Source organism: Entelurus aequoreus, linkage group LG02 (assembly GCF_033978785.1).
Source record: "Entelurus aequoreus isolate RoL-2023_Sb linkage group LG02, RoL_Eaeq_v1.1, whole genome shotgun sequence".
Lineage (NCBI taxonomy): Eukaryota > Metazoa > Chordata > Actinopteri > Syngnathiformes > Syngnathidae > Entelurus > Entelurus aequoreus.
Genome location: NC_084732.1, coordinates 94,117,728 through 94,135,016, shown reverse-complemented (window position 1 = coordinate 94,135,016; position 17,289 = coordinate 94,117,728). Strand labels below are relative to the sequence as shown.

General features: G+C 36.2%; 1 protein-coding gene across 4 annotated transcripts in view; it reads left to right on the top strand.

The window, feature by feature from the left end:
* Positions 1–1,212: 1,212 nt before the first annotated feature.
* LOC133641568 (LIM domain only protein 7-like) overlaps positions 1,213–17,289 on the top strand; it is a 90,672-nt gene continuing 74,595 nt past the window's right edge. For all 4 annotated transcript variants that reach the window (XM_062035408.1, XM_062035389.1, XM_062035397.1 and 1 more), the window contains exons 1-4: positions 1,213–1,364; positions 1,441–1,521; positions 14,393–14,463; positions 17,000–17,069. In XM_062035408.1, coding sequence (XP_061891392.1) covers positions 1,453–1,521; positions 14,393–14,463; positions 17,000–17,069 — 210 coding nt within the window. In that variant the 5' untranslated portion in view covers positions 1,213–1,364; positions 1,441–1,452. The remainder of the gene's footprint in view (positions 1,365–1,440; positions 1,522–14,392; positions 14,464–16,999; positions 17,070–17,289) is intronic.

Sequence of the window (17,289 nt, the reverse complement as noted above, 5' to 3'; positions counted from 1 at the left end):
TCATATACCGTCCAGAGTTGTCATCCCTCAACAAGCGCAGCGAAATTGTATCAGCATGCCGTCACAGAAGGAAACACCTCCTAGGTAACACATGAGTCAATCACCACGCCCCCACGCCTGCCTGTACCCACCCGCTCTGTGCCCTTTATAAACCATGGTATGTGAATGCTTCCATTAAAATCTCCTGAGGATTGAGGAAACCCCTCATGAAACAGGCCTGTAGAGATGAAATAGTCTTGTGATTTTTTCCCACACATACATATATATATATATATATATATATATATATATATATATATATAAATATATATATATATATATATATATATATATATATATATATATATATATATATATATATATATATATATATATATATATCCATCAAACCATTTTCTACCGCTTGTCCCTTTCGGTATATATAACCTTTTTTATTTTTCACAATGACTCTTTGGAGGGCATTGGGGATGAAACCCAATGGCTTTAGATGAAAGCCAGTACAGTAGTGTTTGCTTTTGTTTCCTCATTTTGCACTATTACTATCCTTTTACTTCAGAGTGGAACATTGATATTCACATAGATAATACACATAATAATAACAATAAGACAATTTATTTTCATTATGGTTATATTTTTATTTGGCAAGCGGTAAAAATGGATGGATGGGTACTGTGAAGCCTCTGTTTCTACATTTTTTATCGAGGGTCTTTGAACGCACCACAGGTGTGTACAATTCGATGCAAATGTAAACATTACACGTAATTGTATTTACTATATTTAGTACTATATTACCTTTCTTCAGTCACTTCATCCTTGTTCCTCAATGTGCGAGTGCTTAAAGGTGAGCTTTGACGACGTTATGACTTGTCGAGTAAAATGTTCTAAGCTAGGTTTACTGTTATCCAGGTGGAGTGAACCATTTTGTATTTTTAATAGGGGGTGTGCGTAGTATTAGACGTTTTTAATTTTACTTAAGAAACTCTATTATTGAACGTTAACAGCCAAAATAATTGTATTTGAATATATAGGATGTGTCTTATGATAGATTTGATTTAAATGGCAGAAAAAAAACATCGCAGCCCAGGTAGAACATTCCCACTCACCCCTCCACATCGACGCCTCTGAGTGTGTTATACTGCATAAATCCACTAGGGGCCGACAAATTATGTTGCGCTTCACCCCAACAAACTTTTTCCCCTGTGATTTAAAAAGTGGGCGGAGACTTGGCAAAGTTGGCGGTGACGTCATTTAGAAGGTTCGAACACTTCCGTGACAAGTGGACGCCAATTAGTGGGAAACCGCCTGTTTGTGAGCAGGAACATTTGGATGCGGCTTACACATCATTTCACATCACATTGCTCGATGTAAGTTGGCGATTGTTGTCATTGTTTGCCTTCCGTGCTCCAGTTTGTGCTGTTGTTGTGTTTTGGTCGTTCACAGCCCAAAAAGCAAATGGAGTGGCGCCAGCAAAGCACTTTCAGCTGTGCAGATGCCTTCAATGAAGCTCGGCGCTGGATAGAGGTAAGATGTCAGCGTTTGTCACTTTGCACATTTTTTGGGGTGATAAAAATAAACTGGAAATCTCATATAAAAACATTCAACATAAGGTGGCAAGAAAAATTTCTATAATTAATAAAGGAAAATATGTTCCAGACCAAAAATCACTTCATGTTTTCTACTGCTCGCTAGTGTTACCATATTTGACCCCATATAGAAATATGGGGAAGTAACTAAAAAAAGTACACTTCATTCCATTAGAAAGGAGTAAACTAGATCAGTGTTTTTCAACCTTTTTTGAGACAAGGCACATTTTTAGCGTTGAAAAAATCCGGAGGCACACCACCAGGAGAAATCATTAAAAACAAAACTCAGTTGACAGTAAAAAGTCGTTGTCGCAATTGTTGGATATGACTTTAAACCAGACCTGGGCATTGTACGGCATGCGGGCCGCATCCGGCCCTTTGCGCATCCCTGTCCGGCCCGCGTGAGGCCAATCATAAATTACAAAATAAATTTAAAAAAGTATCTATGTCGAGTGTGCAATACAACAGTGCTGCTTTTGTTTTGAAAAGCGTTATTTGTATTACTTCCGTGTGGACGTATGCGCGTGTGCGATTGTGAGTGAATTGAACGGCGCAATTACAAATTACAAAATAAAGTTTAAAAAACATCTATGTCGTGCGCGCAATACAACTGTGCTGCTTTTATTTTGAAATGTGTTATTTATGCCGTATGTCCGGGGGGGGAACCTGTGAGTGAAGGTGCATAGAGACAAGTGATGAGACGCTAAAAAGAGAAAAGTTGATGAGGAATGGCGTGTTTCCAACAAGAGATGGACTGGCAAGTATTTCTTTACATAAATTAATGGTAAAGCCGTGTGCTTAATGTGTGGTACACAGGTTGCTGTGTTTAAATATCATTTTAATCGCCACTACACGAAGAAACACGAGGGAAAATACTGGAATGTGTCTGATGAAGCGCGCGCAAGGGAGGCTGATGCGTTGATGGTAAAACTGCAAACCCAACAAGGACTTTGTGCCATATTTCACACCCCCAGAGATGCAGCCGTCAGGACAAGTTTCGTCATTTCTCACAAAAGCGCCAGAAAAAGTAAGGCGTTTTCTGACGGAGAGTTTATTAAGGAGTGCTTATTGGACTTTGTTGCGCTGATAATGCCCGGAGACATGGACTGTTTTTCGCTAACTTTGGATGAGAGCTCTGATGCAGTCAATTAAAGGCCTACTGAAACCCACTACTACCGACCACGCAGTCTGATAGTTTATATATCAATGATGAAATCTTAACATTATAACACATGCCAATACAGCCGGGTTAACTTATAAAGTGACATTTTAAATTTGCCGCTAAACTTCCGGTTCGAAACGCCTCTGAGGATGACGTATGCGCGTGACGTAGCCCGACGAACACGGGTATGCCTTCCACATTGAAGCCGATACGAAAAAGCTCTGTTTTCATTTCATAATTCCACAGTATTCTGGACATCTGTGTTCGTGAATCTGTTTCAATCATGTTCATTGCATTATGGAGAAGGAAGCCGAGCAAGCAAAGAAGAAAGTTGTCGGTGCGAAATGGACGTATTTTTCGAACGTAGTCAGCCACAACAGTACACAGCCGGCGCTTCTTTGTTTACATTCCCGAAAGATGCAGTCAAGATGGAAGAACTCGGATAACAGAGACTCTAACCAGGAGGACTTTTGATTTGGATACACAGACGCCTGTAGAGAACTGGGACAACACAGACTCTTACCAGGATTACTTTGATTTGGATGACAAAGACGCAGACGTGCTACTGTGAGTATGCAGCTTTGGCTTTTTTTTGCGTATGTACGTAACTTTTTTTTAAATATATAAGCTTTATGAACCTTGGGTTAGGTGAACGGTCTTTTGGGCTGAGTGATTGTGTGTGTTGATCATGTGTTTGAATTGTATTGGCGTGTTCTATGGAGCTAGGAGCTAGCAGAGGAGCTAGGAGCTAGCATAACACGTACCGTACCGTACGTGCGCGTCACGTACGTAACTTTTTAAAAATATATAAGCTTTATGAACCTTGGGTTAGGTGAACGGTCTTTTGGGCTGAGTGATTGTGTGTGTTGATCGGGTGTTTGAATTGTATTGGCGTGTTCTATGGAGCTAGGAGCTAGCAGAGGAGCTAGGAGCTAGCATAACAAACACGCAGGTGTTATTATGCAGGATTAATTTGTGTCATATTAAATATAAGCCTGGTTGTGTTGTGGCTAATAGAGTATATATATGTCTTGTGTTTATTTACTGTTGTAGTCATTCCCAGCTGAATATCAGGTACCGTGAGTATGCAGCCTTGGCTGCTAAACATTCGATAACTTGACCGTATGTGCGCGTCACGTACGTAACTTTTTAAAAATATATAAGCTTTATGAACCTTGGGTTAGGTGAACGGTCTTTTGGGCTGAGTGATTGTGTGTGTTGATCGGGTGTTTGAATTGTATTGGCGTGTTCTATGGAGCTAGGAGCTAGCAGAGGAGCTAGGAGCTAGCATAACAAACACGCAGGTGTTTTTATGCAGGATTAATTTGTGGCATATTAAATATAAGCCTGGTTGTGTTGTGGCTAATAGAGTATATATATGTCTTGTGTTTATTTACTGTTGTAGTCATTCCCAGCTGAATATCAGGTCACCCCCGGCTCTCACAGCATCTTCCCTATCTGAATAGCTTCAACTCCCCACTAGTCCTTCACTTGCACTTTACTCATCCACAAATCTTTCATCCTCGCTCAAATTAATGGGGAAATTGTCGCTTTCTCGGTCCGAATCTCTCTCACTTCATGCGGCCATCATTGTAAACAATAGGGAACTTTGCGTATATGTTCAACTGACTACGTCACGCTACTTCCGGTAGGGGCAAGCCTTTTTTTTATCAGATACCAAAAGTTGCAATCTTTATCGTCGTTGTTCTATACTAAATCCTTTCAGCAAAAATATGGCAATATCGCGAAATGATCAAGTATGACACATAGAATAGATCTGCTATCCCCGTTTAAATAAAAAAAATTCATTTCAGTAGGCCTTTAAAGAGACAACCACAGGTAATGACTTGTTCACAGAGGTAAATGCGTGTTGGGACACGCTGGCAGGTGTGACAATCCAATCCACTTTATTTATATAGCACATTTAAACAACAAAATGTTTCCAAAGTGCTGCACAACAATATTACAAACAGTATTCAAATATTATCCTTAGCTCCACCAATGACTGAATAAAAAGAAAAAAACAATTACATATAAAACCAATATACAAAACAATATAGAATAGATATGATTAAAAACTATTTTTAACAACAGATGGTTGTCCAAATCTGATGGGGAAAAATGTTGGATAATGCAGGATAAAGTGACCTTAAAAAGCAATCTGCTTTTGTATAAAGTTAAGTTAGGTTAAATGAAATTATTATTATTATTATTATTATTAATTATTATCATCATTATTATTTATCTTATGGTATATCAAAAATAATATTGAGCAAAATTTAATTGAAATATTGTCGTGTGGCCCTCCAGCAGTGCTCGGGTTGCTTATGCGGCCCCCGGTGAAAATTAATTGCCCACCCCTGCTTTAAACCATAACCAAGCATCACTATAGCTCTTGTCTCAAAGTAGGTGTATTGTCACCACCTGTCACATCACGCCCTGACTTTTTTGCTGTTTTCCTGTGTGTGGTGTTTTAGTTCTTGTTCTGCGCTCCTATTTTGGTGACTTTTTTTCTTTTTTTTGGTATTTTCCTGTAGCAGTTTCATGTCTTCCTTTCAGTGATATTTCCCGCATTTACTTTGTTTTAGCAATCAAGAATACTTCAGTTGTTTTTATCATTCTTTGTGGGGACATTGTTGATTGTCATGTGTGACGCCGTCTTTACCATGAATTGATTTACTTAGACCCCGACTTAAACAAGTTGAAAAACTTATTCGGGTGTTACCATTTAGTGGTCAATTGTACGGAATATGTACTACACTGTGCAATCTACTAATAAAAGTTTCAATCAATCAATCAAACTCCACAGTAAGTCTTTGCTGTCGTCCAGCATTCTGTTTTTGTTTACTTTGTAGCCGGTTCAGTTTTAGTTTCGTTCTGCATAGCCTTCCCTAAGCTTCAATGCCTTTTCTTAGGGGCACTCACCTTTTGTTTATTTTTGGTTTAAGCATTAGACACCTTTTTACCTGCATGCTGCCTCCCGCTGTTTCCGACATCTACAAAGCTATTCGCTACCGGCTGCCACCTACTGATATGGAAGAGTATGACACTGTTACTCTGCCGAGCTCTAGACAGCACCGACAGTCAACAACAACACATAATTTGCAGACTATAATTACTGGTTTGCAAAAAATATTTTTAACCCAAATAGGTGAAATTAGATAATCTCCGACGGCACACCAGACTGTATCTCACGGCACACTAGTATTGAAAAACACTGCGCTAGTGTAACCATGTTTGACCCCATATAGAAATATGGGAAAATAACTAAAAAGTATACTTCATTCAGTTAGAAAGGAGTTAGCTAGATCAGTGTTTTTCAACCTTTTTTGAGCCAAGGCACATTTTTTGCGTTGAAAAAATCCGGAGGCACACCACCAGCAGAAATCATTAAAAACAAAACTCAGTTCATAGTAAAAAGTCATTGTCGCAATTGTTGGATATGACTTCAAACCATAACCAAGCATCACTATAGCTCTTGTCTGGTAGGTGTACTGTCACCACCTGTCACATCACGCCGTGACTTATTTGGACTTTTTTGCTGTTTTCCTGTGTGTAGTGTTTTAGTTCTTGTCTTGCGCTCCTATTTTGGTGGCTTTTTCTCCTTTTTTTGGTAGCAGTTTCATTTCTTCTTTTGAGCTATATTTCCCGCATCTACTTTGTTTTTATCCTTCTTCGTGGGGACATTGTCAATTGTCGTGTCATGTTCGGATGTACATTGTGCACGCCGTCTTTGCTCCACAGTAAGTCTTTGCTGTCGTCCAGCGTTCTGTTTTTGTTGACTTTGTATTCAGTTCAGTTTTTAGTTTTGTTCTGCGTAGCCTTCCCTAAGCTTCAATGCTTTTTCTTAGGGGGACTTACATTTTGTTTATTTTTTGTTTAAGCATTACCGTATTTTTCGGACTATAAGTCAGTTTTTTTCATAGTTTGGCCGGGGGTGCGACTTATACTCAGAGCGACTTATGTGTGAAATTATTAACACATTACCGTAAAATATCAAATAATATTATTTAGCTCATTCACGTTAGAGACTAGACGTATAAGATTTCATGGGATTTAGCGATTAGGAGTGACAGATTGTTTGGTAAACGTATAGCATGTTCTATATGTTATAGTTATTTGAATGACTCTTACCATAATATGTTACGTTAACATACCAGGCACGTTCTCAGTTGGTTATTTATGCCTCATATAACGTACACTTATTCAGCCTGTTGTTCACTATTCTTTATTTATTTTAAATTGCCTTTCAAATGTCTATTCTTGGTGTTGGCTTTTATCAAATAAATTCCCCCCAAAAATGCGACTTATACTCCAGTGCGATTTATATATGTTTTTTTCCTTCTTTATAATGCATTTTCGGCCGGTGCGACTTATACTCCGAAAAATATGGTAAATACCTTTTTACCTGCACGCTGCCTCCCGCTGTTTCTGTCATCTACAAAGCAATTAGCTACCGGCCGCCACTTACTGATATGGAAGAGTATTACACGGTTACTCTGCCGAGCTCTAGACAGCACAGACACTCAACAACAACACATAATTTGCAGACTATAATTACTGGTATGCAACATATTTTTTTTACCCCAAATAGGTGAAATTAGATAATCTCCCACGGCACACCAGATTGTATCTCACGGCACACCAGTGTGCCGCGGCACAGTGGTTGAAAAACACTGAGCTAGACTATTACATAAAGTTGGGTATAGAGCAGTGGTCCCCAACCACCGGTCCGGGGACCATAGTTGGGTGCTCGGTGTGTGTGTGTATTAGTGTTGTCCGGATACCAGTATTTCGGTACCAATATACCAGTATTTCGGTACTTTTCTAAATAAAGTGGACCACAAAAAATTTAATTATTGGCTTTATTTTAACAAATTACGGTACATTAAACATGTTTCTTATTCCAATGTTGTCCTTAAATAAAACAGTGAACATACAAGACAACTTGTCTTTTAGTAGTAAGTAATCAAACAAAGGGTCGTAATTAGTCTGACATATGCAGTAACATATTGTGTCATTTATCATTCTATTATTTTGTCAACATTATTAAGGACAAGTGGTAGAAAATGAATTATTAATCTACTTGTTCATTTACTGTTAATATCTGCTTACTTTCTCTTTCAACATGTTCTATCTACACTTCTGTTAAAATGTAATAATAACTTATTCTTCTGTTGTTTGATGCTTTACATTAGCACTTTGCCCCAGCTGAATGACCAGTACAGTTAGAGTATAAACTCATATTTATGAATTAGTCAACGGCGTGGTGCGGTAGGAAGAGTGGCCGTGCCAGCAACCTGAGGGTTCCTGGTTCGATTCCCAGCTTCTACCAACCTAGTCACGTCCGTTGTGTCCTTGAGCAAGACACTTCACCCTTGCTCCTGATGGGTGGTGGTTCGGGCCTTGCATGGCAGCTCCCGCCATCAGTGTGTGAATGGGTGAATGTGGAAATAGTGTCAAAGCGCTTTGAGTACCTTGAAGGTAGAAAAGCGCTATACAAGTATAACCCATTTACCATTTATCGTTGTTGTTTGTAAGCACATGCCAAAAATAACTCAAGCTGCATTTAAAAGTCAATGGGGGAAAAAAATATGTATGCTTTTATTATCCGACTAGTCGACTAATCGATAAAATAGCCGTTGACTAGTCGACTATCAAAATATTTGTTATTTTCAGCCTTTAAGCCTACTATATCTTCTATTGAATTAATGTCTTAACTATGTATAAACAATGCCATACACTGCAAAAACTGAAATCTAAGTAAGATTAAATATCTCAAATAAGGGTGATATTTGCTTATTTTCTGTCTAAGATAATTCTTCTCACTAAGCAGATTTTATGTTAGAGCGTTTTACTTGTTTTAAGGGTTTTGGTCCTAAATGATCTCAGTAAGATATTACAGCTTGTTGCTGAGATTTGATGACCTATATTGAGTAAAACATGCTTGAAACTAGAATATCAACTGTTGCAAAGCTGTGTTAACAACACTCACGAGTATAAAACTACTTTTTTAAAGTAATAATTTCTTATTTCAAGCATGAAAAAAAAAAATCATGACTTTGACACAATTGTGTCTCATATTAAAACAGACGACAGCCAAATGGACTTTGCTGTTTTATTTTCAATGAAACAATAGAAAATACGTACTCATATAGTAGTACAGTAGTTATTAGTGAGAATATACTTATTTTAAGGTCTTTTTGGGTTCATTGAGGTTAGCTAATTTTACTTGTTTTGAAAAGTCTTGACAAGCCAAATTTTCTTGTTCTATTGGCAGATAAGTTTGCTTAGTTCAAATAAAATACCTCTATTTTTTTTTTTTTTTATTCTTGTTTTTGAACACTGACTTTTTGCAGTGTATGAGCTTCTTTTTAACATGGCTTTTGAAATAAGTTGACAGCAAACGTTCCCTCATTTAAAACTCTTTATAAACCCTTGAGCTCTTTTATTACTTCTGTATTTATTAGCAGTCTGTATTACTTTGGCCAGCTTGCTGCGGCTGTTGTGTTGAGGATCAGCGACACTGCTGCAGGTTTGCTCTTATATGACCCGGTGTGCATCTGGAGGATGTGGTTGCAGAGCAATAAAGCATCTTCTGCTTCCTCTGAGTTGGCGGATGTCCAAGCATTGCACATTTTGCAAAGCTTAAACTGAAACAAATCTATTCAAATTAACCCTGAATGTCGACCAACTCCTGTATGGGATGTCAGTTTTGTCTGAGTGGCTTGTAATGAGAATGTGCTCGGTGTTGGCAGTCAGCCCATACCAGTCTTCTCTATTTCCTGGTAAATATAAGGATGGATAAACTGTGTGTGTGGGTCTGTGTTGTATTTCTACCCTTCTTGAGACCTCAACAATGAAAAGTACCTTCCATATGAGGACCGGGGAACAAGCTAGGTTATAAATCATGGCCAAAATTATTTAAACAAATTAAATAAATATGTATGTAGAGACATACTGTAATAACTTGAAGTAAACAATGAAGATTAAAAACCAATTACAAACAAAAAATTCAACAAAAAAAAATTGATTAAAAGCAGTCTTTTTCTCACAATGTGTTGACTTTTTTTCTTTTAAAATTGGGAACAATTTCTCATATTGTTTCTGTAATATTGCAATATTTTGTCGTAAAATTATTACTTTTTAATGCAAAATGGTGACATTTGTCATGTAAAATTCTAACTTGTATCACAATATTGCCAATTTGTGTTGTTCTTGTGAAATAGTGACATTTGTTGAGTAAAATGATGACTTTTGTCATAATTTTGCTAAGTAAAATTCTGATTATTATATTTCCAAAATTTTGAAGTTTTCTTATAAAATTGTGACTTTTGTCCAGTACAATTACGACTCTTTTAAAAAAATAGCCACAATGTTAAGTTTTTCTTGTAAAATTTGGACTTGCGTTGAGTAAAATTACAACTTTTTATTATAATACAGCAAAAATTTGATTAATTAAAAAAAAGTAATAATAATACAGCAAAAATTCTAAGTTTTTCTTGTGAAATTCCAACTCATTTTTCACAAGTTTTTTTTGTATTTGCATAGTATGTATATATTATTTACGGCGTCCTTGGCAGTGCATTTTGTTGTTGGTCTTTTGTCGAGAGTTACTGTATTTTCCACTTAAAATCCTTTTTTTTAATCTCAAAACTCGGCAGTGCGCCTTATAACCCGGTTTTAAGGCGCCTAATGTAAGGAACAAGTTTGGTTGAGCTTACCCACCTCGAAGCTAATTTTATTTGGTACATGGTGTAATAAGTGTGACCAGTAGATGGCAGTCAAACATAAGAGATAAGTGTAGGCTACACTATGTTGGCAATATGACTCAAGTAAACATCAACATTTTATATTTTCCATTTGAAAATATAGAACATTACACACGGCGCTCAAAAACCTATCAAAATGTTTTAGTACGACTTTGGTAAGCTATGAAGCCGCACCGCATGATGGATTGTACTGTGCTTCAACATAGGAGTATTATGGTGTGTATATAAGGTAAGACATATTATTTGGCGTTTTGTTTCGCAATATTATGCAAAAGCAACTTTTCTTACCTTCTGGTACCTGCTGATCTGTATTTGGGATTTGCATAAGTCCTGAAAAATTGCGCGCGTTCGCCTTTGTAGTCAATGTTATCAACTATAACTTTAAGTAGCTTGCAATAAACCAACAAAGCTAAAGCCTATTATGTTTAATCAATCCAACCATTTATAACACCCTTTAAATCGGCTAAAACTGAACAAAAATGCTCGAAAAATAGTGCAAGCCAAGCCTTAAAGATATATTTAATTACAAGCACTATTTTACTATTAGGCCATCTAAGTGTGTATTTAAAAAAAGACACTTGGGGTTGAAAAAAAATTCAAGTAAAACTGCACTACTGTACATTTGTTGTTATTGTGGCACTTTGTTTACTGATGCCACTGTCAACATTCTTAATGCCGAACCACGCGCACACATAAAAAAAACTACAGTAATTGGAGGAATCCTGGAGGAACTAATTAGAGAGAAGTATAAAAGAGAATAATAGGCTTTCGAGGCCCTTTGTTAGTTGCAGAGCTGAACCTTTCAAAAACCCATTGTGTCCTCATTACTAAGACCCCTGGCCTTTTGTATGTATTACAGTATGTGGCTTATGTGGAATTATTTACCTTTTTTAATTTTAGATATTTTGAGACTTCCTGTCTGCATGCATTCTTAAATGGTCTACTTAATAACTTTGCTGCAGTAGCTGTAAAGATTCGTAGTACTGTAGGTAGAAACCGTATGACTGAAGCTGCTCTAATATGCGGTGTGCAGACGTTTTGTCCCTTTGCTATGCTCCGAACTGACTGATTGTGGGTGATAGTGTAACGAGGAATATCCACTTATTCGACGCCATTGCTCTTAAGCAGGCATGTCAAACTTGTTTTCATAGAGGGCCACATAGAGGGCTGCCTCTAATAGTGAATAGTATATCAATATACTGTAAATGTACAGTACATGTTTATAATTGCCTATGCATTTGATTAGAATTTTTTTTTTTTTTTTACATACACTGTTAAAAAAAATCTTCAGATTTTACTGCAAAATACTGCCAGCTCAGTTTCCCGAATTTTACTAGTTTAGTTTTTTTTTGTTTTTGTTTTTTTTAACAATAAAATTCATGCAACAGAGCTGCCAGTTTTTTCACAATAAAATCTACGGTTGGTGTTTTTATAGTGTTAATGTAAATGGAAAAACGGTACAAAGTTTTTTGTACGATTTTATTTATTTTTTTAAATAAATAAATAAAAACATTAAAATAAAAAAAAAATGGCTGCTCAATCCCCAGAATTTTACCTTAAAATCTATTGTCATTTTTACAATGTACAATTTGATGGGTAACTTACAATCAAAGTATAAGTCAAGCAGATATTGAAGTATTCATTTTTATTTTAACAAAAAATGTTTGGGAATGTAATATTTTGCTACATTATTAAATACAATTAAAGTTTAAAATATATGAAATTGCATGCCGTACACATGATTTTTAAATATCAAAATGGAAAGAACAAATACCTTTTAGTAAGAAAAGATAAAGTACTTTATTAACTCATATTATTTCCAGGCTTTCACGGGCCACATAAAATGATGTAGCGGGCCAGGTCTGGCCCCCGGGCCTTGAGTTTGACAGCTGTGCTCTAAAGACAACTGAGGGCCACACACTGAAAAATAATAAAGCATCTGGGGGCCATTTTGATATTTTTAATTTAAAAAACAATGCAGTATTTATTGTAACTATTAGGATTCCCATCAATTTTGGTGAGTGAGTGGCGAAGGTCTCTGTCAATAAAATGTTAAAAAGATGTCATTATTTTTTTAACTTTCAAACGCTAAAATATCTGTAGATCAACTATTATAAAGTTTAGATTTTTTTTGTTTTATGCCCTTGTTGTCAAAGGAAATTTTTTTTTTTTTTATGGCAAAAACACAAAATATGCAATGTTTTCCCAACAAAAAATTTTCTAAGTGAAATATTTGATGTGAAGTGGAGCCTTAAAGGTTGGAGTTCAAATCCCAGCCGAGTCATACCAAAGACTATAAAAATGGGACCCATAACCTCCCTGCTTGGCACTCAGCAACAAAAGGTTGGAGTTGGGGGTTAAATCACCAAAATGATTCCCGGGCGCGGCGCCGCTGCTGCCCACTGCTCCCCAAGGGGATGGGACAAATGCAGAGGACAAATTTCGCCACATCTAGTGTGTGTGTGACAATCATTGGTACTTTAATCTTTAATCTTAAATAGGTAAATAATTCACAACATTGCTTTTTTATTCATTCTTTTTTGATTGGTTGTTTGGTTGGTTGTTTTAAAAAAAAAAAAAAAATCAGACTAAAGGTCTCAGGATCCAAAATACCCCCACTCATAAATGTTAAAAGTAAGTCATATATGTTAATTTTACTTTCAATGTTTAAATCTCTAGATTGTTGCCCAACTTTTCATTACAAAAATAAATATTATTATTGAATTAGTCATCTTAATCATGATTATTGGATACGATTTAAAATATATTTAACACATAAACCTTAAACTTATTAGGAAAATAAGTCCGAAAAATGTATTTACATTTAATCATGTTTTGCTACAATACATATGTTTTTAACTAAACTGTCCATGAAATTAAAGTGCAAATGAAAACACAGCGTCACTACTTTTAGTCATAGTTTTTGCGCTTAAGAAACTTCTTCTTGACTTTAGCTCCAGATTTCTTCTGTTTGTTTGATATTGTCATTACTGCCACAAGTGGTGGAAAAGTGTATTACAACCAAGTACTGCTGGGACCACAGCTGAAAAACAGATATTTTTTGGCGGCCCATCAATGGGCCTATGTTTAAGAACCACTGCTCTGGGTCAACTTCAGATCTATCCGTCCATAATGAGTTTTCAATATTTTTGAGCAATGCCAGTTTTAAAGTTTAAAAGTGTCAATATTGCAACACTTTGTTGTTACATTACACCTCTTAACCTGTTGACTACTGTAATTGTTTGTAGTACATTCTGTTGTATTGTTTTTCAAACAATATTTCTTATTTAAAAGTTACTTTTTACTTTTAAAAGGCATGTTACATGTTAAAATTGTGCCGTTCTGAAGTGGCCAAGCACAGATTAGGTACGAGTGTTTTGTGCGAGTGAGTTATGAGCTCGGTCATGGAACCATGAATTGATTTACGTGGACCCCGACTTAAACAAGTTGAAAAACTTATTCGGGTGTTACCATATAGTGGTCAATTGTACGGAATATGTACTGAACTGTGCAATCTACTAATAAAAGTTTCAATCAATCAATCAAAAACCAATTAAGCTCGTAAGTAGAGGTACCACAATAGAACAAACTGAGAAATCAGTCTAAATTCAGCAGTGGTTCTCAAACTTTTTTCACCGAGTACCACCTCGGAAAACACTAGGCTCTCCAGGTACCACCATAATGACCAACATTAGATTACAGTAGCGTGGTAGGCCTAAGTATTTATTAAAAACAAGACATGTTTTATTAAAAAAGTGTATTTAATAACTTAAAGCAAAAAATCGACAACTGTTATTTCACTTTTCTGTGGATTCATCAAAATGATTGCATGTAATATTTCACTAGTTCATTTCTTTTGCTGTTTCGTATTTCAGGAGGTGACTGGGAAACCTTTTGGCAGCAGCGATTTCCGTGCCGCGCTCGAGAACGGAGTCCTGCTTTGCGAGTGAGTGATGAGTCACTTTTTCCTTTATTCAATTATTTATGTTGTGATCTTCATGAGCCACTTAGTGATTGCTGTTTATAGTCCTATACTTTTACAAGGGAAATATAAAAATGTCACTTGAGTTGCAGGTTTAGCAACAGCAGACCACATTAAGAACTGCACTTTGTTTATATAGAAATAATTGTTATTTTTGCGATCTATTTTAAATACATATGCGCCACTTTCATCATGTTTAAATACTGTTTAAAATGACTGTTTAGCTTAAAAGTATTTTTTTCATATCAGAATAACACATTTTAGAGTTGTACTTATACCATACGAGGGTATATTGGTACTAATGAATTAAGGGTACTATACTGCTTCTGAAAATAATCTGTACTTTTTTTTTTTTTATCGAACACAACGGCCCGCTTGCTAAAAAAATGAGCAAAGGCGCATGTTAGGCAACGGACAGAAAAACAGTGTGAAGATAGAAAAGGGCGAACGGACATGTTTTTGCCTTAAAAATTAACTATAAAGTTGAAGCTATCAACACTGAAGCGCCGCTCTTGTTAGCTAACGTCCATCTGTAGTCGACAGTGTTTTAGCTACTTCCAAATCACGAATCCTCGTTACCATGGCGACAAATAAGTCAGTTTCTTACAAGTATCATCTCTGCAGGTTGAGGAATAGCTAAACATGCTTCACTACACACCCTAGGAGGATACAATAGCTAACCGCTAACAGCAAGCTGGCGCTCCTGAATGTAAACAAATGCAGTGTTTCCCACACATTCATTTATTTGTGGTGGCCCGCCACGAAAGAATTACGTCCGCCACAAATAAAAAAAATAAAAATAAAAAAAATGTTTTATTTTATTTATTTATGTTTTTGTCCTGTCCAGCTTCTCAGGCAAATCATATAGTTGATGTAGATGCCCATATAGGCTGTTCAGATTTACTTTACAAAAGAGAAGTGTAGGATACTTCTCTTGTTGCCTTATTTGTATTTGACCACTACTGTTTTCTGTTTATTTGTTACTGACTTTGGCAGGACACCTCTGCCTCTGTTTCACTTTATGTTGCTGGTAAATAATATGGTTGTAGTAGTAGGCTAAAGTTAAATTATTTACTATGCACTAATTAAAGGGGCAGAGCTTTAAGAGACATTTTAGCTTTTATATTTTATAAGATATATTTTTTGTAAGAACCACAATTAATAAATATATTTCAGTGAATAACTTATTGTTCAAATCTGTATATAAATATGTACATAAAGTGTTGTAATTATATTGTAAAATGGATGGATGGATTGATGGACGTTTAAAACAAAACTGTTATTATTAATTAGTAAGTATACATTTTTTTAGCCTTTTTAGAGAAAATCCTATCATTGTAGTAAATTATGCAAATTACTCGATGTCATGGTGACCACGCCCATAGCCACGCCCCCACCGCCACAGGTATCTTGGCAGTTTATGGGAAACACTGAAATGCCATGGGTGGATCTACACCTGACATCCACTGTAATGATACCAAGTACAGGAGCGTATCTAGTGGATACTACTATGATTACATCGATATTTTTTATTATCACATAATTGTTTGTCTTTTTTAGTGTTTTTCAAACCTATGAAATACGTACCTGGACACATGAGGACTTTAATGATGACCAATGTATGATCCTGTAAATACTCTGTATTGGATTGTTACCAAAATATGTAATATCACCCTAAACTCATGTAAAGTATCATACAGAAGAATAAGTGATTATTACATTTTAACAGAAGTGTAGATGGAACATGTTAAAACAGAAAGTAAGCAGATATTAACAGTAAATGAACAAGTTGATTAATGATACATTTTCTACTGTTTGTCCGTCATATTTTTGACTAAATAATACAACTAGAAATGACACATTATGTTACTGCATACGTCAGCAGCTAAATTAGCAGTCTTCGTTTGCTTACTTACGACTAAAAGAGAAATAAGTACACTATTTAATGCCAAAATTGTTCTTTGATTGCAATTAAAAAAACGTATGTTTACTGTATCATAAGCTTTTCTGTTTAAAATAAGCCAACAATGACATTTTTTGTGGTCCCCTTTTATTTTGAAAGGCCTTAAAGTATCGAAATACATTTTGGTACCGGCAGCAAGACAACCCAATACCATACTGTAAAACCATGATATCCTTGCCTGTGATTATCATCCTGTCAGAATCTCATACTGGCCCACGCCTAGTGGAAAGTACTGTTTTTAAAAGCTTAAACAACTCGTGAAACTGGTGCATATATTAAACCTGAAGCAAAATTGCACTTCCGTCATTTACTGCTGGATTTGAACGTTACTGCCAGATGCTCCTCAGTATGTTTAACACCTACAGACTTGAGCCAAACTGCAGTGTCAGCATAACCGAATATTTAATCTGGGTATTTGCATTTTTGCTCCTGTTTATATATTTGTGTCCATTTATTGGTGCTGGTGCCTTACCTGAGCAAGTGTTTCTGTCACATCAATATGCTTCCTCGAATTGAATCTATTTAATGTTTCTGTAGCCTGATCAACCAGTTAAAACCTGGCATCATCAAGAAGCTCAATCGACTTTCTACTCCCATTGCTGGCCTGGTAGGTGTTTACATTTTCAGCTATGTTTGTTATTTTGGTGCGACATGCTGTAGTACAGTACCTGCTGACCAGGGGCCTCGTGTATTAAACGTGCGTACGCACAAAAACCCTTTTTCACAGCACAGTTGAGCTGTATTGAGTGAACTGAATGTGGAAACATGCCAACTTCATGCTTCGTGCACATTCCTACATGCACTGCATACTTTGACCACACAGAGTC